Source organism: Paralichthys olivaceus, chromosome 2 (genome assembly GCF_024713975.1).
Source record: "Paralichthys olivaceus isolate ysfri-2021 chromosome 2, ASM2471397v2, whole genome shotgun sequence".
Taxonomy (NCBI): Eukaryota; Metazoa; Chordata; class Actinopteri; order Pleuronectiformes; family Paralichthyidae; genus Paralichthys; species Paralichthys olivaceus.
In genome coordinates this window covers 3342971-3366198 of record NC_091094.1, presented here as the reverse complement: position 1 = coordinate 3366198, position 23228 = coordinate 3342971, and the positions used below count along the sequence as shown (strand labels likewise).

The 23228-nt window shown below is 42.5% G+C and overlaps 1 protein-coding gene across 12 annotated transcripts in view; it reads left to right on the top strand.

Moving 5' to 3' along the window:
• ptprt (protein tyrosine phosphatase receptor type T) overlaps positions 1-23228 on the top strand; it is a 241612-nt gene that overhangs the window by 20437 nt on the left and 197947 nt on the right. For all 12 annotated transcript variants that reach the window (XM_069531583.1, XM_069531570.1, XM_069531573.1 and 9 more), the window contains exon 2: positions 17451-17576. In XM_069531583.1, coding sequence (XP_069387684.1) covers positions 17451-17576 — 126 coding nt within the window. The remainder of the gene's footprint in view (positions 1-17450; positions 17577-23228) is intronic.

Here is a 23228-nt window from a genome sequence, read left to right as displayed (position 1 = left end):
CTCGGGACGCCATGTTAGTCCAGAGCCTCGGGAGTTGATAGTTTAATGAGGCTAAAAAGCTGCTGACATGCACACACACAGTCACACACACTTACACTCACATGCACGCACACATTCAGACACACTCACATGCACGCACACACACACGCAAGTACAAAAACCAGCATGCCCTGAACCCCGTCCTTATTCCAAGTCAATGAACTTAACTCTCTAAAACTGGAAGTAGAATTATGTGTGTGTGTGTGTTTACATGTGTTGGATTAAAAGAGTCGAGAGCTTCGCTGTCCTCCCACGTCTTTTCAAACTTAAAGGAAAGGCTACTTTTTCAAAAGCCTCTCAAGGCTTTGGTGCCTTTCTCTCCGTGATGGAGCGGATAATGCTTCGGCTAGCCTCCCAAACAAATTACAGCTTTTCACCTTTTTAAAACATCCGTCACCATTTTTTTCTTTGTCGTACATATTTCAGGCTTCGCGCCTTTGAGACAAACACATTTTTCGACAGTAGAGAAATTGGAAATAGAAAATCACTGAGTGAAAGAAGGTCATTTTGTTTTTTTTAAAAAATCAATTTTTTTTCTATTTGATTTGTTTTCATTGGTTTTAAACGTGTCTCGTTCTTTGGCCTCGTTACAAAAATAATCCAATTTAAACCAATCATATATTGCAAAGGAACCAATCATGGCTCAGATCGCGGAGAAGAAGTGTAACATAACGTGTTTTAGTGGCTAGGATGTTAACTGTGTTGGGTTTAACCCAGTAAGCTCAGTCGTCCCTTCAGATTACATCAGATAACATTAAACGGAAAAGCTCGCTGTAGGGAAATTGCATCGCTGATGCTTCAGATGAAAAAAAAAAACGCAACGTGAGCATGAATCAAAACAACCGAGCGAGCTGCTATACAAGGCTGAAGGTCTCTGGTATCATGAGACTCAACTAGATACAACTTAAACGAGGCCTCTGGGAAATGTGATTGTTGCAGGATTGTATAAAAGAAAACACCAAAGAAAGAAGCTAATAAGTACAGATCATGTGTGAGTGGTGGGTTGTGAGTTTTACAGCAGGTTGGCCTCTGAACTTGTTGCTTGGCCGCTTCAGGCAAAGAAGAGGAGCTCTAATATGAATTTGTTTAGATGATGAAACCTGGAGAGTAGAGTCTGTGATGACTAAATGTCGGGTGTGGATATGGAATTGCAACATGGCCGCCCACTCGTTCATGTGTAATAATCAAAGATCAGCCAGAAGAAATTACTCTTTTACCATCAAACACTTTGTTTACTGGGATCTCACACAGATGTATTGTTTTTATAACAGCGGTCTATAGGGAAGTGTGTAGTGTCGTGTATGCTGCAGTACTGTGGACGGCCACTAGGATATATCAAATCCAACCATAGACTGTAAATAAAGATGGACGACATGACGTCTCCCCAAAAGTGAAGCCAGGTACGTCTCAATAGCCACCTGGTGGCTGGCTGCAGAACAGATCATAAATCCTGCCTTCTCCATGTGAGTGGATGGGACAACGCGTTGAATACATTTTCCTCAAAGAAAGGTTTGTGTCATTTTAGGTGTTCGGCAGAACCTCGTTACCACTGTCTCCGTAACGTGGGGCCGACTTTTTTAATGCGTTTCTACAAGGTAAATGTTTGTGCAGTGGACGGAGCAGAGAGGAAGTGAGGCAGAAGACGAATGGAGTGAGGGGAGAGAGAAAATGTCCCCCGGCTTTTACAAGTTGAGGTGTTTCTGTAGCACGAACCATTGACCTGACCGTGAGCCAAGCTGTCCTTCATTGTGTGTGTGTGTGTGTGTGTGTGTGTGTGTGTGAGATAAAATAGGTAGTGAGGCAGCACTGTGACAGGGGAGGATGTATCTGTCAAGAGTTCAGTGTGTGTGTGTGTGTGTGTGTGTGTGTGTGTGTGTGTGTGTGTGTGTGTTGACCACTGTTGAAAGCTGTCAGAGGGAGACATGTTGAGGTGAGGAGAGGTCTCTGGTGTGTGTGTGTGTGTGTGTGTGTGTGGTGATTGTATGCTCATGTGTTTAGGCCTGTTGTGAGAGTTTTGTGTGTGTGTGTGTGTGTGTGTGTGTGTGTGTGTGTGTGTGTGTGTGTGTGTGTGTGTGTGTGTGTGTGTGTGTGTGTGTGTGTGAGCGTCTGAACTGGGCTGTGTTAAAGCTCCGTTCCACCCGACCACCCAGGTCCAGACCAGCTGTCAGTCATTTTGGTCCATCCTCACCCTGCTCAACACCTCCAACAACCACACACACAGACAGACACACACACACACACACACACAGACACACACACATGGACCAAAAACATAAAAACACAAAACTAAAGGTTGCAGTTCACTAAAACTCTCAAACGGACGATAGAAACACAATTACCTCTAATTCACTACATTTGTTCACCAGCTGTAAATGTTGTGTCCATCACCGTATCCAGAAATCTGGGAATCTGTCTACAAAGAATAAAACCCATGTCTGAGTGCTTTAACAAACAAGTCAGGTCTCACACACACACACACACACACACACACAGGTCTTGTTTGGAGTGTGTGGCTGCAAGTGATTAGCATCTCTGACCGGGAGACTCATTAATCACAGTCTTCACTCTGGCCACAGATGGATGCACATACACTCCCTTGTCAGTGCATGGCCCCATCTTGTCTCGTATTTCTCCGAGCTTAACTGAGACGGGAGCAGAAAGACAGGACTAAGAAGGTAAAAAAGGAGGAAAGACTGAAACTTTGCGTCCTGTAAATTCAAACGACTGGACTCAAGACAAATACGTCACGTCAGGAGGGACAGGTTGGGGGTGAACGTTTCCCAGCAGAGCTCTGACATGAGACACTGAACTCTGCCGATCCTCCGTGTGAGAGGCTTCGGGTTTGTCTCTGCACCCGGCTGCTCCGCCTCTCGCCTCAATAATGCGAAGGACTTGATGCTGTTGTGAACGAGTCAACTTCTTAAAACCTTTAGTTTTTAATCACCAGATGAAACCTTTCTCTTTGCTCATAGCTCATTGTCAACCTTAATAAATACACCAACCAATGTATTATTCAATTATACAATATACAACGTATAGTTTCATTAACCTTGATCCATGGTCGTCAAGTCGTTGACTCCAAACTGGAGCAGGAATTTATTATTTTTGGACTGAGATGACAAATGAAGTGGCCCCGCTGACGCTCTTATATAACAGGCGGCGGTGTGTCAGTCTGCAGACTCCAGTGATTTCATGTCATTTACAGTCTGACTCGGCTGTAGGATTTCACTCTGAGAGGAAAACGCCTTCAGGTGCAGGTCGTTCTGTCGGACCAAGGTCACTGACAGGTTAGCTGGAGTCATAACATAGAGGGTGGGGGGATGCATCACTTTTTAACATTTCTGTCTGAAATAGGCCAATGGCAGGCTCTGGGGAGAGTCACACACACACACATATATAAATATATAATCAGTACAATGATGAAAGACGTAGGGATAGATAGTTGGAGGGTTATGCACCTGTCCAAAGCTATAAATACACACACACACACACACACACACACAGAGCCCTTGGGCACACCCGTCCTTGCTCTCCGGTCAGGGTGAAAGGATGACCTGGTTTCAACAATATGACCTCAGGTGGTACAAACACAAAAACACACAAACTCTCTGACTTTCAAACAAATAAATACACACACACACACACAAACACACACACACACAAACACGCACACCCAGGAGTATTTGCACAAATGACTGCACAGGAAACTGCTTTACATTTACATCTAGTCCACGTAGAGATGGTTCCATTCTTTAGTTAGAGCGTAGTTTATACTCAGGTTTTCTAATGGTCTAAAACACACACACACACACACACACACACACACTCACACACACACACACACACACACACACACTCTAGGAAGAGGAGGCTTGGCTCAGTCCTGTTATCGTGATCCATCTTCTTCATGAAGGGAGACTGTGTAAATTTAGTTTCTGCTCACACGCATCACTGAATCTGCATCGAGTAGATTTGACCCTCACTTCATGCAAATGAGGAAAAAGCCGACGTGCAGCCACCGTGTGGACGCTCGGACAGAAACACGAGCAGCAGCAGTCGATATCACCCAAAAAAAATCACATCTGACCGTCAATCGAGATAAAACTGGAGAGAGAAGTGCACACTGAGATAAAGAGCACCTGCATAACCCCCGTCTGCCGATATCTGAAGTAGAGGCCAAATGTTTCGTGGCGTCCGCGACCTACAGCGCAGCTAAGAGGAGGTTTTAGCAGTGAAGCTAATTTAAATCAAGTATTAAGCCTGTGAGAGGTGCAGAGTGAAGGGCCACTTCAACCTACACGCTACCGTTATGAATATTAACAGGGATTGAACTGGCATCGGCTTAAAGGGAAATTAAGTAGAGTCGCTGTGCAGTGTGTGTGTGTGTGTGTGTGTGTGTGTGTGTGTGTCGGACTTTAAAGATGTTGTTTTGATGCTAATTTCAGAAAAGCCGTCAGTGGAAGACTTGAATATCTTCTCACAGGGACGAGGAACTGTTGGAATAGTGCAAATCAGAATTTTTATAGCAGTGGAAGCTCGAGATGTAGTAAATCCTTGAATGCACTTATTGTAATGTATTCACACAACTGACGTTCAGTCTTTGGTTCAATATTAGAATAACTTTTACTCTATGAACAGATTCTACATGTGAATATACAGAATCTGTAGCGACGACTGGCTTTTTAATTTATCTGTAGTCAGAAACAGAAAGCTGTTCATAGACATTAGCCAAAATGTCAATTGTTTGTGTTTTGTGTTGAGAAACGTTCGACTAATGTGACGAAAGAAAATAATCGAACTGTGCAGGTTTTAATAAATGTTGGAAGGATTTTGCTTTGTTTTAGTATTGACTTTCCGCAGCACATTTCTTAAGGTGGTGAAAAGGTTTTTGAGTAAACTCAACTCATCGGCAGTAAAGTTGAAGTAAAGTTCTCTCAACTTTAAACATGGAACATAAAAACACAGTTACGAGTTCATCAGATGTAATAATTTCTCTATACTACTTTAAGTACTTTTTAATTTAACCTTAAAGATGAGCAAACTTAAAAAAAACGGCTGATTTCCCTTTCTTGAGTTTGAGTTTCCGTTTCCAGTATATTTTCTATAACTGACACCGGAGCAGGTCATTGTTGTACAAGTCAAGTTCAGTATGTTCACGTCTCTGTATTTCACACCTTTTCTCTTTCTCTGTACTTTATCGCATCTCGGTTAATTATTGAGCCGTGAAGCTCGGCCAATCGATGACCATTTATAATTCAGTGGTTTAACATATCACACAGAGAGGCGGAAAAACCCGGCGACTACAGCAGCAATACTTCACTTTGACATGAAGACCAGTCAAGGTTGTAAACAGCAGCTGTTAGTGTGTGTGTGCTGTGAAAGTGAAGGGGATTAATCTTAACATGCACACACACACACACACTCACACACACACAACAGTGAGGGTGAAGATGGGGCCGTACAGCAGGGGTGAGGGTGAGGTCACTTCCACACTCAGATTTAAAAACTCTCCTTCATTAAATTAAATTTGCACCTTGAAACGTTCCCGTGTTTCGCTTTAGATTACTGGAGGTTTTGCAAAGCTGAAAGAATGCATTCATTATTTAATTTTAAACGTTTAAGATGATTCACGTCGACCCTGCAGCTACTGAGATTGACTCCGTTCAGTGTTAGACTCTATTCACTGAGGAAGAGCGGTGTGAAGAGGTTAGCTGTGTACATTCTTCACGGCTTAATTGTGCACGTTCGATTCAAAATAATTAAGTGTCAGTTGTTTCTGTTTCATCATGGACGGAAAGTGTTTGAAAATCTGTGGCTTCACATGTGAACAGGATCCATCTGCCTTAGTGTCGCCCCAAAGTGTGTGTCTGTGTGTGTGTTTGAGAGAGAGAGAGAGAGTGTGTGTGGTGTTTTGAAGTATCTGTGTGCACAGACACACGTGGGAATAAGTGCAAGTAGTGCTTATTTATCACCCAGTGAATTCCCAGAGATGAGGAGTGTGTTTACTGCCAACAGCTCTCTCTCTCTCTCTCTCACTCTCGCTGTCTCTCTAACACACACACACACACACATACACACACACACACACACACACACACACACACACACACAAACAAGTGCATATGTGTTTCATTAGACATGCATGTACACAAATATACAAATTCAGAAACACAAAGTGTGACTGCCAGCATATAAGTTTGTGTGTGTGTGTGTGTGTGTGTGTGTGTGTGTGTGTGTGTGTGAGTGTGTGTGTGTGTGTGTGTGTGTGTGTGTGTGTGTGTGTGTGTGTGTGTGTGTGTGTGTGTACTTTTTACAGCCCGGAGCGTCTGTTTCTCCCTCAGTAATCAGAAATGAGCAGCAGTGAAAATGCAGCACATGCATTCTACAGTAGCTAATCATCTCGCACTGACAAATTTTACGAGTTTTAGGCGTTATTTTTACGACGCTGTGGGGCTGCGTCAGAAACATTCATCAGCTCAGAGCAGCTCGGGATACAAATGGACTCATTTAGTTTTATTCTACGTATTTATTGACGATATTAGGGAGAGAAACGAAGACTGAGAACGAGCTGAGCTAATCAGAACATTGATCAATTTGCAACTTCGCATTCCAAGAATTTGAAAATAACGGAGCTCAATCGTGACATCGTGAGTTATTGGAACATTCGGAAAAAATATGGTTTCATTGTCACAGAGACTCTGACTCCACCTCCTCCTCCGGAACGTCTCAGACCCTGGTTTTCATCACCAGACACATGAGCCTCTTTAAAGGACACATATGGTGTTTTGTCAGTGTTTCTCTTCTCCAGTGTGTTGCACAAGTTTTGTGTGAATGTAAAAGTTCTGCAGAGTAAAGAAGTCCAAACTAATATCGATCATCTATATTTACTTCCTCTTCCCTGACGCCATGTTGAGCTATTTTTCTTTTCTCTGACTCTGATCTTGTTGGTTTCCATATCAACAGATAATACGTTCACATAACCGAGATCTCATAACCAAACTTTTGTGTTTCAAAATGGACCAAATGACCCTCAGCCATTGGATCTTAGCTTCAACTGATCCTCGGCCAAATTAGCAGAAAAATTAAGGAAATGTACAAATTAAAGAACGACAGAATATAATTTAAACAAAATGAAAAGCAAAGAGAGAAGAAATAGAAGAGTTTGAAGATAACGGATGTTTCTGAAAGGAAAGCCTCAGCTCATCGAACTTTATCGATTTTAATTGTTTGACAACCTAAGTTCATGTATATTTGATTTCGATCAGAGGATCAAAGCTGAGAGAGAAAGGGAAAAGATCGGAGTGATGTATAGAAAAATGAGAGAAGAGGGAAAGAGTTGGCCGCAGCGAGGCGAGTGATGAGATGAGGAGGGATTGAGAGAATAGAGGTTGAGGGCACGGGTGAAGGAGAGAGAGAGAGAGAGAGAGAGAAAGGCACAAGAATGATGGTGAAGAGAAGAAAGGAATCGAAAGGAGTAGAATAATAGAGAGGAGGAGAAAAAAAATATGATCTGAGAGAAATAAAAGAGGGAGAGTGACGGAGATGAAGGAGGAGAGTGAAGAAAGAGTGAAGTTGACAGGAGAGGGAGTCGGTCACCCCTGTAGTTCTGCTGAGAGGAGGTCTGGACCTGCTACCTCTCCTAATGAGCACCGCAGAGAGACAGAGAGTGTGTGTGTGTGTGTGTGTGTGTGTGAGTGTGAGTGTGTGTGTGTGTGTGTGTGTGTGTGTGCGTGTGTTTGATGGAGTTGCATTCAAGTGTATTAAAGGTTGTGTGTTTTTGTGTCTCACTGGATCTGTCTTTGTTTGTGTGATAGAGGAGTTTATGTGTGTTAGTGTGCAGAGGTTCATCCCCAAGGCTGTGTGTGTGTGTGTGTGCGTGTGTGTGTGTGTGTGTGTGTGTGTGTGTGCGTGTGTGCGTGCGTGCGTGTACATTTATATCTGCGAGGGCCAGTTTGAGACGTAGAACTTGCCCCATCTGTTCAGGCTCATGTTTAATCTTTGGTTCGGTTTAATATTTAGGTAAAAGCCAGTTCAGTTATTTCATACAAGAGAATTTCTGTCGAAAAATATTTCTTAGTGAACATCCGAGTGAAAAACCTGTTATACTGTCACTGTTCATTCTTGTTCTGTACATTTAAGTGTAAAATATAATTAACGAATGGACGGACGGACGAGGGAATGTGGGATCGAACCGACACACAAGGGAATAAAGGCAGAACCGAGGAAACGCAGGATCAAATGAATAGAAAAGGGAATAGAACAAACAAGGGAATGAATGAAGGAACAAATGGAGGGAACGTGGGATTTAATGACCAAAATAACGGAACCCAGGAAAAGAACAAACAAACAAGAGAATGAGAGAAGGTATGAACAAACCAAAGAGGGAAGGAAGGAAGTAAAGAGCAAGGGTGCACAGGAAGGAACAAACAAATGAAGGAGGGAGAGAACGAATGAGGGAACAAACAAAGTCAGGCAGATGTGATTACGTTTGAATTAACGTAATGAACATAATTTCTGTCTCTGTCAATTTGCGAAAACATTTATATCAAATGCATCAAGTTTCCATTCCCCAGAAAAACACATACAAACATGCACTGACGTGAGTTTATCTGCACAGAGGAGCTCATCATAATAATGATTATTTATAATAATATAATCATCAGCATAAGCAGACTGTTCTTCTTCACCTCTGTTTCTCTCTTTCTCTCTGTTCATGTTTTTCAGGGTGTTAATGAGAGTACTGACAGAGAGAGAGGGTGTGTGTGTGTCTGTGTGTGTGTGTGTCTGTTTGTGTGTCTGTGTGTGTCTGTGTGTGTGTGAGAGTTTGAGAAAGTGTAACAGAGAGCCGGACGGAGGTGGAATTGGTTATTAACTGAAGTGTAAATCCTGAGTGGGATTAACGAGCAAATAGTGACAGGACCTCGTCAGGAACTTCACAAAACCCAACTTCTGACTCAGTGTGTGTGTGTGTGTGTGTGTGTGTGTGTGTGTGTGTGTGTGTGTGTGTGTGTGTGTGTGTGTGTTCGTGTGTGTGTGTCAGTGTGTGTGTCAGATGACTCATGTTGTGACTCAGCCCGTCTCTGACACTTGTCGGAAACCTCCCGACAGGCTGTTGTGTGACATAAGAGTCTGATCTGACAGTTCAAACCAAACCAACTGGACAATCATCACAGAGCGACGCTGGGAATCAAAGACAGTGACGCAACTTTTAGTTTCACGTGAGCCGGTCACACTTTCTTTTTCTTATTTGGCCGAATTAGAGTCTGAGGTCGTGTATTCAGGATCTGAGTCAGATTGGACCTTCTGACACATTTCGAGTCGCTCTGGTCTACCGAAGCTTTTCACGTGGCGGGCGTCACCAGTTTGCCCCGCCTTTAATGTTTCCTAGCAACGGAGCTGAAGTTTCAGAGAAAGTTTTTAACGCCCCGACGTATCGCGAGCTGTTCGGTTGAGTCGAGGCGTGATACTCGAGCGTCGGACGTCTCGTCGCTTTGCATCGACGTTGCCTCTTTGAAAAAACGCAGCTGAAGCCCTCGTTTCTCGGGGATGAAAGGAAGCGTTTGCCTTTGTGGTGCATACGGTCTTTGAATGCAGCCTCTCAAGGATGCAGCCCCTGAATTGAGACACAGCGACAGTAATTTTTTTTTTATATCTAGATCTCTGTCTTTCAAAAAAAACACTTTCAACTGTTTGATGATCTGTGGGTTGTTTACTCATTCTGCGTCCAATCAGAAAGCTGAAACTGAAAAGTGTTTCCATCCGCCCCGCACCACCCGTTTCAATGTCACTGCAGATCAAACTATTTTTTAAAACACTCATAACCTGGTTTTAAATCTGGGTTTTTCTATTATTATTATTATTATTCCGCAGCAAACAGAGTCGGTCCATCTCAAACAGGATTAGAGTGAGTTCAGTCATCTGCTCTGCTCCCTCTGCAGGACTCAGTGGATTTACCTCCAGGTCAAACTGTGTCGGACAGAAACCAGACTGGACTGGTTTGGATTCCAGTCGAGGACCAGACAGACTTAACTCGATTCTCAACTGTGTTTACCTGCATTTTTTACAAAGAGTATTCTGGGAAGTGAAATAAAGTTACAGCAGCTTGAGCGACACGTAAATTAAATCAGCTTTGTGTGTGTGTGAGACACTGTGTTCGTGTGTCAATCTCCTATGCATTCCAGTCTCTCAACTTCCCCTTTGTGGTTACCCCTCTGTCGGATCCAGTTGATTCAGCTGAGTGCAGATGAACTCTATGTGCAAGCGTCAGCGTGTTGCTCATGTGTTTTATGTGTGCGTGTGCATGGCGGCCGTCGGTGACAACGTTGTTTTCCGTGTTCTTTCATGTAGAACTAAAGGTTACAAGGCAGGTCCCCTATTGATTCATGTAGCAGATAATTAAAGTCACAATAGACCCTTCAGGAAATCACTTTTTACCCTTTAACACTTTAACACGCACACACACACACACACACACACACACACACACACACACACACACACACACACGCTGGGACTGAGAGGAGGAGATTTAAGGGAACAATCACACGCAACACTTGTTACACTCTTCACTTGTTCATCCGTTTATTTGGTCGTTAACTGACTCATGCTTCACGAATCGGACCCAAACTGAAGATGCATGAAAGTTCTTTTGTGTCCGAATCTCGTCTGAGCCCGATGTTTTTACAGGCACCTGCAGCGTAAAAAAAAAAAATCAAGTCCACGGCCGAGTGTCTAAATATGACCAGAAGCTGCGATTCATTTCAAAATGTGTATTGGAACACAGTCCCACAGAGTCCCAACAGGCTCAGGTCACGTTTCCACTCTCTAATCCACACTAACAGGTTTTAGTCACTTGTCACTTTTAATTTTGGTGTCTTCCCTGTTTCGGGGTTTTCACGCTTCTACAACAGAGAGTTTTAGAAACACTGTTGGACCCATCGTAGATCGCAGACTAGTCCGAGCCAAGTCTGACCCAAACATCATCGGCCTCGACCACCGGCAGTGAATGCAACATGGCAAACAAATTACGAGCATGACCGAATTTGTTGTCTTTTGTTCGCACTTGTTGTTTTATATATATGTATATATATATATATATATATATATATATATATATATATATATATATATATTTATACCTATTTACTTTATTTTAGACAAATTACGACTACCTACAGCAGTTTACACATTATTTGAGCGATCTATGAAAATGTTTTGTCTTCTTTAGTTCTGCGTCTGCGTCTCATATCACTTCAACCTGTTTCTTTCTGTTTAGCATTTCTTCTCTTACACCGTCCTCTTACCTCCTACTCCACACACACACACACACACACACACACACACACACACACACACACACACACAGACACGCTGATGTAAAAAAAACTCATGCAGAGCTCTAATCCTCTTATCTCACGACACTGCTTTCTATTTATTTATGTATAATTCTCTCAAATCAACAGAGAGAAGCGAGTTCACCTGATTCGCCAGCGCACGTTCTGTGTTTTTCTTGGTTGTTCCGTCAAACTGTGTAAACGCACATGCAAACACACAGAGCAACCTCCATCTGCTTATTAACCAGGCTTATTGGAGTGGCAGTAATGGCATTTAGTATTTAGTCAGTGTGTTTAGGTCGCCTCGGGTGTGTGTGTGTGTGTGTGTGTGTGTGGAGGAAGGGGTTGGATGCAGATGCCATATGTTGGCATATGGTTTTAAATGACTTATGTTGGCTGACAGTTGATTTAATATGAGTTAACTAAGAGACGAGATAGTGACACACACACACACACACACACACACACACATGCACACACACATGCACACTCACTGAGTCACTCCACCCCCACACACCCACAGACACACCTGTGTTTCCAGACCTTCTCAGCCAGGATTCACTCTGACTCACATGCACACAAACACACACGTTTGAATTGTATTCCTTGAATTGAGTTATTAGAAGAATTAAGATCGAGAAGTCGTGAGCACATGATATTGTAACGTTGAACTGCTGTTCCCTCTGAAGGATTTGATTTAGTTTCAGAGTTTCTTCAAGTCGAGCATTTAGTTTTTTAGAGAAGCTGCAGGGTGATGGTGTTCTTCTCTCTTTTTGAATCAGTCCACTACATCGACTTTTGTTGGATATCAAGCGTCAACAAAACGATGTGTTGTTAGCGTTGACTGTAAATGAAGATGGACGACATGACAGCTCGTCAGACGTTAACCCAGGTGGTTGGCTGCAGCACCAGTCCCAAACCTGCCTCCTCCGTGTTAGCAGGTGGGACATGAACCCATTTTGGTTTTAATTAGTTATGTGGTGCTTTAAAAATGAGCTTCACTTCATGATTGACAGCTGAAACCGAATCCTGATTGGTCGAGCTTATCGGCTGAAGCTCAAAACCACGGCTCCTCCCCACGATCACTGCTGCGCAGACTCGTGCTTCAAATTACACCAGTTGTCTCTTTTAAAATATTAACAACGATAAAATGAATATAATTCAAAAAACCTGCATTTGACCATGAGGACTAGAATTATCCTGAAATGAAAATACTGACGCTCAAAGAACTCCAGATTATACATAAGTGCAGTACTTAGGTTAATGTACTCGGCTACTTCCCACCTCCGACACAGAAAAATCCTCGGCTCTGCAAGAACACGCAACAGCGTGTCCTCGGTCTGCTCCCACACACACACACACACACACACACACACACACACACACACACACACACACACACACACACACACTTGAACACACTCAGGATCAGTAGATGTTATCTAAGTGAGCAGTAAACAGACTCTTTAGAGCTGGTCGCCTCGGGGTGCCTCCCCCTGGTTTGTGACTCCGTGGGTTCTGTCGCTCTGTGTTAGCTTTGGCGGAGATGAAAGGCTCTAATGGTTGCTATCGGCGCCTCGAGGGGATGGAAATCTTAACATGAGAAAGACAGGGGATTCTGCTTAAATAAGTGTTATCATCGCAGGACGTGTTTATTTGTGTGCGAACGGGTAAATTCAGGGCAAAGAGTTATTTCTGCTGCTCTCGTGTGTGTGTGTGTGTGTGTGTGTGTGTGTGTGTGTGCGTTCAGTTTGCTGAATGTGAGCGTTAGCGGAGGGAAACCAGGTTACTTACATAATGTCAGCGTGTATCAGTGATACCGAGTTAGTCTCATCTATGTTGTTTCTAAATGAACCAGATGGGAGCTCAAGCACAAAGATCAGTTCTGAATGGATGAATTCACAATTACCTATTTACTTATTAAAATGAATTATACATAAAGACGGTTAAAGCGTACAATGTCAGCTGTCGTATCTGATGTACTTATACACACTGTACCACAAAGCTGTGGAGTATTAGAATATTTTACGCGATGAGTGGAATTCGATGGTGTTCGATCTAATAGAATGTCACTCATACATCCGCCAAGGCCCAACAGTCCCCTAATGAAACCACATTTAAATTCACTGGATCCACCGCAGTAAATTGGTGTCACTTATAAATATCTCTCCTCTCAATATGCCTCATTTTCTTTTCAGTGTTGTCGATGAAAACCGTGATGATACCGTGAACCCATTCTGCATGCCGAAGTGTCCATGAGCAAGATACTGAACCCCAAACATAACCAGAAGTACAAAAACTATACTGTGAAGCACTTTGAGTGGTCATCAACACTACGCACTATACACATCCAGAGCATTTACCAATGGCTGATGTGGAGATGATGGATAGATTGTAGGAAATCTGTCTAACCAACATACACATGCTCCGCATACACAACACAAGCTCGAACCACTTACACTCCGCTCTGTGGAAAGTAATTGCTGTGCTGCTTATTAGGATAAGTAGAGAAGGTTGTTTATTCTGACAGCGAAACAAAATCCAGCGGAACAACGCGGAGACGTCGAGTCATTTCTGTGTTTGCTTTTAATGTGTCAACAATTAGAACCTCTGTTTTAATGAAAGAGGAAAAACATTAGGATGAAAACATTTAAGTTGAGACCAGAAATGTCTCAAATAACATTTTCTTTTTTAGAGAAACACAATCTGTGAATGGCCCGGACGAGCTCTGCGTCACATGACGCACGGCTCAGCAGAGCGTGAAAAGGAAAACAAAGTAAAAGTAATATCGTATTCTGACAATGAATGTGTTTGGCAGCCACAGAAAAAGAAAAGATGGACGACATGATGGCTTCCCAAAGCCCCCTGGTGGCTGCATGCAGTGTAGGTTATAAATCTTGCCTCTCCCATGTTAGTAGACGGGACATGGGAAGAACATGTTAAATGAACAGACTAAGCAACTGAACACACTGAATACTCTTATTTAATTCTTAAATATTATTGTAAAGTATATTTTGGAATTCCAATTCTATAACTAGCATATAATATGCTAATTTAAAACACTGTGAAAGTAATTTTTTCATAGTCAATATATATAAATGTGACTTGTTATGTGTGTTTGTGTCTATGCGTGTGTGTGTGTGTGTGTGTGTGTGTTTGTGTGTAGACCTGCTTCAGTCGTCATATCAATATTTTATCACATTGGTTACAGGAATGATAATTAGCAGAGATGAAGGGATTCTCCTTGTTTTGGTGTCACATTGACAACCACACACACACACACACACACACACACACAAACACACACACACATAATCAGATATGCACACAGCCACGCATGTACACACGTCACATGCAGGCTTCAGATCAGAACAGTGTTCTGATTTTTTATTATAGAAACTTTCTGACACAGAGGGAGAGGGAGTGTGTGAGTGTGTGTGTGTGTGTGTGTGTGTGTGTGTGTGTGTGTGTGTGTGTGTGTGTGATTATGAGACACAGGGAGGTGTTGTACTGATTTTATAAACTAGATTAGGGGCATTGACACACAAGCTTGTTCCCAAACACACACTCGCCTGCTGCTGTGAGCCACTTCTCCCTCTCATCCCCTGATAGTGGTTTTAAAATTGCAGATCGGATATTGAATATTGATGTTAGACCCCCCCCCCCCCCCCCCCTTCCCCCCACACACACACTCGCCTGTTTATAAGTCTCTTCTAATGAGATCACTTTGATTTCTTTCCATTTCTAATGAGATCACTGAACAACGAGGGGGCAATAAAGGCTAATTATCTCAGTAGTGATTAATTTATAACAGCTATTTTCACGTCTGTACGAGAAATACTTTCTTTTAGGAATTTCCCAGTCACTGCTGGAGGTTGTTTTTCAAAAAGGACAGGAAAAAAAGTAATAATTTTCGTTTTTGCAATTTAATTTCCCAGTTGATGTAAATCTTTCTTGAGAAGGCATAATTGAAATGAAGCTACACATTGTTCTTGTGATTTTGCACTTTAGGGGATGCTGTGTGGGCGGCTGCCTCTCAGGACGAAGAGCGGATCGTCCACAAACCGTTCAATTCCTGGCTCCTCCGGGCTACGTGTTGAAGTGAACCCTAAACTGGCCTCGATTCCATCATTGTGTGGAGGATGTGTGATAGAAAAGTGCTGCATGAAGAGCAACTATATGAATGTGGTTAAATGGACAAAGTCAAAAAGATTTTCTTACTTTCCAGAAAAGTTTGGACGATTTCACCTAAACTTATACACAGTTAACATCCCAAAGAAAAGGCTCCTCTGATGATGTAGATCTTTTTTCTCATTATGTCCTGTAAATGGTAAATGGACTCTATTTAAATTACTTAAGTCAAATGCACCCAAACACACACACTTTGATATATATAATGCTTTTCCTATCAAACACTATTAGTTTACTGGCAATATGCAGACTGAAGGATGTAAGAATCAAACCACTGAGCTTCTGGGGTGCAACCCACTCTACCTCCTGAGCCACAGCTGTTTCTGTATGTGAGCGTGAATATATATATATATATATATATATATATATATATATATATATATATATATATATAAAATGGGCTGCTACACCAAGAGTCTATAAAGTACACGTCAAGAAATATAACAGAATTCATTACAATGGAGAAATGTTGATATGCAGCTTTTACATTTTATCTAAATCTTAATCTCCTTAAATAAAATCTGCTTCTGCACATTTTGCCTTTGAGCGTAGATCCCCGATGCACTGAATGACTCTCCGGCATCGCTGAGTCTTTGGTTTCATTCAGATCCACAAACATCTCACTGTTGAAGTTTCTCTTTCATTTTGAAGATTAAATTAACAAATGCGCTGCCAACAGAAGACGACAAAAAGTATCATTAGGAGGTTTCATGAATAAAGCAACGACGTTCCCTCAGTCCAAATGCTTCCAAACAAATTAAAATGGTTGTGTGTCAAAGCATATGTCTAATTAGGGACGTGTGTGTGTGTGTGTGTGTGTGTGTGTGTGTGTGTGTGTGGTGCTCTAGGCCAGAAGAGAAGGCTAATGCAGTGGAAAATGTGTCTGAGCTGGGCCATGAAATAACGATGAGACTGTGACTTAATCATGTTGACACACAGAGGTTTCTCTTTTTCTGCCGCTCTCTCATATAAAGACACGCTCTCTCACCCCCCCCCCCCCCCCCCCCCGCCCCCGCCCCCGCCCCCCCCCACCCTCCCGTGCGCTCCACTCTACTCTGATAAACTCTGACAGTGTCTGTCTTGCAGTGGCTCTTTCTATTCATGCTGATAACTCAATTAGTATAATGTTGTCAACAGCAGCTTATGAAAGCACTGATTCCTGCGCAAAGAGCACTTAGAAATGAAAATCTTGTAGAAGTGGTTAAAGATGTGGGTTAAAAAAAACAGCAACTGCTTGAATCAAATCATATTCCAGATCTTTTTTTTTTAGGGCTTCAGCAACTTAATCGTTTTAATGTGCGACTCTTAAGACAGACCGGCTGCTCTAACTCTGTGGAAACCTGAATTCTTTTAAAGTTTAACAGTTAGTTTCTGTTCTGCCAGAAATCGTTCGGGGAACGATCAGCATGTGTAAAGTGCTGATATCTATAAACAAGTGAAATGTGCTGCAGATCCAGATAATGATCCAGATGTTGTGAATCAAAATAAGTATTTTAACGGGGTTTATCTTTATACAGCACATATTCCTTTAAGCTAATGGATATTTTGTATTTAATGTGAGTCTGCACAAAATATCTTTGTGCATGGATCAATAAAGTTGCCAATGAGTCCTGGTGAGACGTTTGCTCTTCAAGTCTCCTTTTAGTTTGTCTTTGTTTTATCGTCTGTCTTTACTTTTCCTATTTTTATCATGAATACAAAGATCATGTCTGTTTTTCTGGCGTGTTATTGTTTTCTATATATATTCCAGATAACAGTCAGGATATTCAAGCCCGATGGCTCCGTCACAATCAAGTCTCAATTGTATATGAAACCCTGAAGTGCTTGTGTAGTTAAAATTTGCATATTCTGTTTTAATTTACGTCATATTTTCCGTTCCCTGTTTAGGCGGCTGCACCTTTGAAGAGTCGTACAGCAGCTGCGGGTACAGCGTGTCTCTGGGAACCAATGGATTTACCTGGGAACAAATCAACTCCTGGGAAAAACCCACCATGGACCCTGCCCTGCCTACTGGTACCTTTCTATTTTTCATTGGAGTTCTTGCAGAAAATGTTGCAGGGTGAAGGGATTTGAGTTTCAGGAGACGGATGATGTCTTAGGCAGAATTATTCATTGTCAAAACCAGATGCATCAGAGAACTGACAGACCCTAATCCCAGCTGATGACTGTACAAAGCCATGAGGTGGTGCTTGTTGTGTCTCTTCTCTTGACCTCTGTCCCACTAAAAAGAGCAGTTGACTCTATAGGTGTCCCAATTCAGGGGCCCCACCTTTGGAGGACGAGAATGAATCCTGGGATAGGTAGTCCTGAGGAGGATCCACCTGTTGGAGCCTTTGTTGCTCTGGAAAGAAAGGAGCCCTACGAATGGTACATCCGTGAACAGTCATGCAGCTGTGATCCAATCAGTCTTCAAATTGAGCCTCCGAAGGACGCACCACCTGAATTGGGACACAACTCGTCCGTCTCCGAAAGCATTAGAGCGCATCCGTGCGGAAAATTCAGTTGAGTCGTTTTTTGTATTCGGCTTCCCTAACTCCACTGTGGCTCCCACGGTTACTGCAGAAGAGAACAGGGAGTGGATTTGGGTAATCTTCTTCTTCTGACCTTACTCTGTGCACTGTGTCGTGCCGGTAAGTGAAAAAGAATAACTTCTCCAGAGTACAAGCCAGAAATGAAAAGAACAACACGAGTAGTATTTATAGTTTCCTCTGGAGGCTCTCGGGTGTTTACCACACGATGAATCATCACATTTGTTTAAACCCACATTCTTTGGCCGTTTAAGTTGCAAACACTGATTTCAGAAGTGGCAGAAATGAAAAGTTTGATGTTGAAATAGTCTCACTTTCTGCACCCGGAGGAGAGGTGAAGATGTTAACTTCTCTTTCTCCAGTTCTATCCCTCCCTCCTTCCCTCTCTCCCTCCGAGCTGCAGATTGATGTAACCGAGTAGACAGATTGTGACATGACCCCAGCTGGGGTTCTCTTTCTCCGCCTATCAAACGCCAAATGGCAATCACATGTCCCATCTATCCGTCTTATTCTCCTGCACACCCTCTATCCGTCTCCCTCTCTCTCTCTCTCACACACACACACACACACACACACTTCTTTCACCTTTCACACCTGATAACGTTAAAGTCAGAGGATCTGGATCAAACACAGTCGATGTGAAAGTGAGCTTTTCTTGCGTATATTGGCGTCAGGCCGTTGTCTGTGACTGTGTTAAACTGTTGGTCAGTGATATGATCTGAACTTCACTTGACTCAGTGTGTTTTACCGAGTGTCAGGTCGTATGATGTTCATGTTTATGTCTCCTTTGGCTGATCTCACTTCATTCTCACTCTACCTGGGTTTAAAATCACCACAGAGAACTACATCATATCAATCTTCTCCACTTGTCTATAACCATTAATCATTCTCAAATTACACCCGACGATCCAATAACCCTCCCTTCTTCGCTCTCCCTCTTTCTATATTATATATTATCTCTCAGTCGAGTCAATTATGGTGCTCATACATCATCATCATCGTCCCCTCTCTATCTTTTCCCATCATCGTCTCTGACATGTGAGAGGTGGTGGTGAGACAGATCCGTCAGGCTCGCAGCCTCCGCTCACCGCACCGAGATCCTGCACCGAAGATCTGATACGACTGAGCGGACATGAGCGTGATGCCGGGCCCGTCTCTCTCCCTCTCTCTCTCTTTATATACGTCTCATGTCAGTCTCGTCTATCGTTGCTGGTGGTGGTTGTCAGTGGTGATAGCCATCATGGCCTATGAGCTCTCCTCATCACAGACAACTTATCGACTGCTCGATGCCTTGACAGCTTTAGATCTGATAAAGCAGGACAAGAACAAATTGTCTGTCAGTCTCTCTCACTTTGTCCTTTTTTTACCCTGATGTTAAGTCTGATGCTCGTACTGGACCTCAGCTGTGTTAATTAAAGTATCAACACAGATCTATAGCTGGAAAAAAAAAAGAACCTGCAACATGGATGTGCAGCTTTTTAAAACTATCATTTAAGCACAAAGACAAAGCAAGTGTTTGTTTTTAACACAATCTATAAATTATTAGTTAGACCTAATGAAATGTTGGGAGTTGATTAGAGTAGACAGGTGGTTGACGGACATCTTACAGGACCATTGTGGCGAAGAGGGAGCTCAGCCGAAAAGGCCAAAGCTTTCTGATTACCAGTCGATCTACGCTGTACCTTCACCTACGTTCAAGAACTCTGGGTAGTGAACGAAAGTCTGAAGTTCTGTAGCTGTAAAAGAACAAGGCTTGGAAAGAGGTTCTTCAGAGATCCGAGTTCCAAAGAGGGTTCATTGACAGACAAGTTGAGGCTCAATTTAAATGCCGGTATATTTTTAAGACTATGCATCAATATTCAGTTTGGTTCCCTTGAGAGTTCAAGCTTCGCGTTGCCTCAAAGCGTTTTTTAAAGTGTTAGATCTTTGCCACCAGTGTGGGAACAGCACGTTGATGTGTGCAGGGTAAACTTAAGCCTCCTGCTTTTTGTCTCATTGCCTCCGACATGGACACAGCTATCATATAATCCTCTTTCGCGCCTCACCTCCATAATATTGATGAGGTTGATACAGTTGTCAGAGAGCGTATAACCCACACTCGGCAAGATTGGATTGGCGCCATCGCTCTCAGCATCTCTCTCTCTCTTGTCCCTCTTTTTTCACCTCCATTTAGACATCATTGTCATATAGTCCATGTCCCCGACAGCGTATCGATCCCAGGCGTCATTGGATTGGAAGGGGAGGTTTGTTTAGTTCCTCCCTCATCATCTCTGTATTGATGTAATAATGACGCAATATAACCTCCACCTGACGACTCGAAGATGTGACGAAATTGGACGCGTTTCCCTTTCTACCATCACCTCCATATTGACATAATCATCCTACAAATCAGTAAAACATTATGTAATCTCATCAGAAAAACACTTAGATGTGTGGAACATGATGCAAATCAACACGCTGGATGGCAACAGGGACGTTTTGTTTAAAGGTTCGTGTTTTGCGTGATGGATAAAGGCTTGTTTATGCTGCTTTTAGCTACGAAAAATAGAAACGTCCATTTCTAACAATGCCCCCATGCTTCCACGCATCTTTTACGTTGGCATGGTTGAGCAGCAATGACGATGGTCGAGGAGGTTGAGAAGGAAGTGACATCATGTAGAAGTCTGTAGTTTCTTACCAACTCTCTCACAAAGTCTCGCCTCAAAAAGTTCTAGTTAATGTTGAAGTTTCTTCTTCATGTCTTATGGTCGTCTCGCTTCAACTAATGGCTGCTTCAGAAGACAAAGATGGACAAAATGAACGTAGAGCACGGACAGACGGTTTCCATATATTAATGTTGAGCATAAATGGGTCTTAAGACTTCCTGCTTGTCCTGTAATGAAGCTTATAGGAGGTGACACGTGAGAATGTACAAGGTATTGAGATGGAATGAAGTTTACACTATAAAATATTTTCTCTTTATTAGATTCTTATAGGCAGCGAAGCTTGACTGACAGATGCAAACATCTAGTAACGAACTTTACCAGCATTTTTTCAGAATGACAAAAAAACACGAGCCAACAAAAGAGGGAGAAGAAAAAAACGTGACCATTTATTTCACTGTCAACTTTTCACAAACCTACAAATCTCCAAAAGAATAGAGGCTTTTAGGGATATTTTACCCACGCTCACTGCCTGGCTGCACACACACACACACACACACACACACACACACACACACACACACTCTCACACCTCTTATTACCTTCAAACCTCAGCTGAGCGAGACAAACTCACACAAGCAGCAAACATCAAACATCAGAGCCAGTCGATGTTTTCAGCGGCCGTCAACACGGCCACAATCTGAAACGTGGAAAATGATCAGAGAGAGATGGAGGGAAGGAGACGGGGGGGGGGGTGAAGTGAGGCGGGGGTAGTGTGAAGATGGAGGGACAGACAGAGAAAGAGAGTGAGTTCAGAGGATGATTGAGAGGTTTGTAATAACACAGGAAAACAGGAGAAAAATCATCATCTGTAAAATTGAGCATCATCAGTGGAAAGCGTTTGCACAGATGTTTGTGTTTCTCATTTTTAAGATGTTGTGCGAGTGTGTGTCTGCGGAGGCACATTTATACGGTGTCAAATAAAAGCGAGGCTGGATGTCGAAGTCAAAACCAAGAAACGGGAAAAAAATAAATATTTCATTCATGAAGAAAGACGAGCGAGGGAGGGGGACAAAGGTAAAGCAGTTGGTTATGAAACATATTTAAAGAGCATTGGGAAGTGTTATTAAAAAAAGATGAAAGGGAAGACACTGATAGAGTGAGAATGTGGTCGTGATGGACGCGAGGCGCAGGAACGCTGAGAGAGAGGACGCCCAACACTGACCGAGGAAGATAAAGACAAGTAAAAGGGACACAATGCTTCACAAAGGCCGAGAGACGAGCATCCAGATGGAGAGATGAGGGAGAAAGAAACTGCTAAAGGAACCAAAGAAAGGAGACAAGAGCAGACGGACACAAAGGCACAAAGACTCTTCCTTAATGACTCGTTTTACTTTTAGTTACTCGCCAGTTTGTTCGAAAAAGCAATTTCGAGACCAGACAAGTGAAAGTGTGGAATGTTTAAAAAGTTTTTTTTCTGTAGTGTCAGCACAGGTCGTCTATTTAAAGCTCTGTCGGACAGAAAGAGTTTTTGAATCATCACAGAGGAGTCTTAACTTTTGATTTATTATTGACTTGTCAAGTTCTCCCGCAGATTCAGTCTCGAGTTTTTGTTCTGCACATTAACAAGGAATCGAGGCCTAAGCTGTCAAACGAGCATCGCATGAGCTCTGCTGGATGAAAAAAGGTGACGATCATGTTAGGTTATTTTCTAGCCTGCATCGTGAATCGTCTTCTTAATGGATGAACCGTCTCTTGTTTTAATTTGCTGCAACACAGTGAAGAAGATTTGAAATGGTTTAACTGGGCAGAGAGGAAATCAAAGAGACACCGAGGGGCTCAGGTGGAGATGGACAGAGATTTAATTCTCTCACAGAGGAGAAGGAATCACAAGACTAATAGAAATCCTTCGTTCTTTCTCACAAAAGAATCTTCACCTCAGAAGCTGCACGTCACGTTTTACTGTACCAACTCTATATCTGTGCACATTCCCCTTTTGTTTTCTCATTCTAGTTGTCGCCTACATTGTGTATTTGGACGATATTCCCTGTGACTCTTGTTAAGAACCAAAATGACATTTGCGCGTCTCCTTGAAGTCAAACAGCGACAGAGACGTGTTCATTTGCGGATCGTGCAGTGACAGACGATCTCTGTCGTCTCTTCCTGTGAGTTGAATAGACGAGTGTTTAATGATCCCCGGAGGGAAATTGAGCCGCTGCAGCAACAAGGAGACAAGGACACAGATAAGAAGATATTTAAGAGCAATTACAAGAGAAAAACACAGTGTTAGAAGTAACAGATGAAAGATAAAGGTCTGTAGATAACAGGTTTATAATTTATTCACAGAATCAGGAGAATGAAAGTGAACAGGGTTTGCAGAATGTGAACTGTTAGCTTCCAACATAATCACAACTTCACTTGGAAATAAGAAATATTATAAGATATTTATTAGATTAGCATATTTCTATTTAAAAAAAGACTTGAAGTAAAAACTT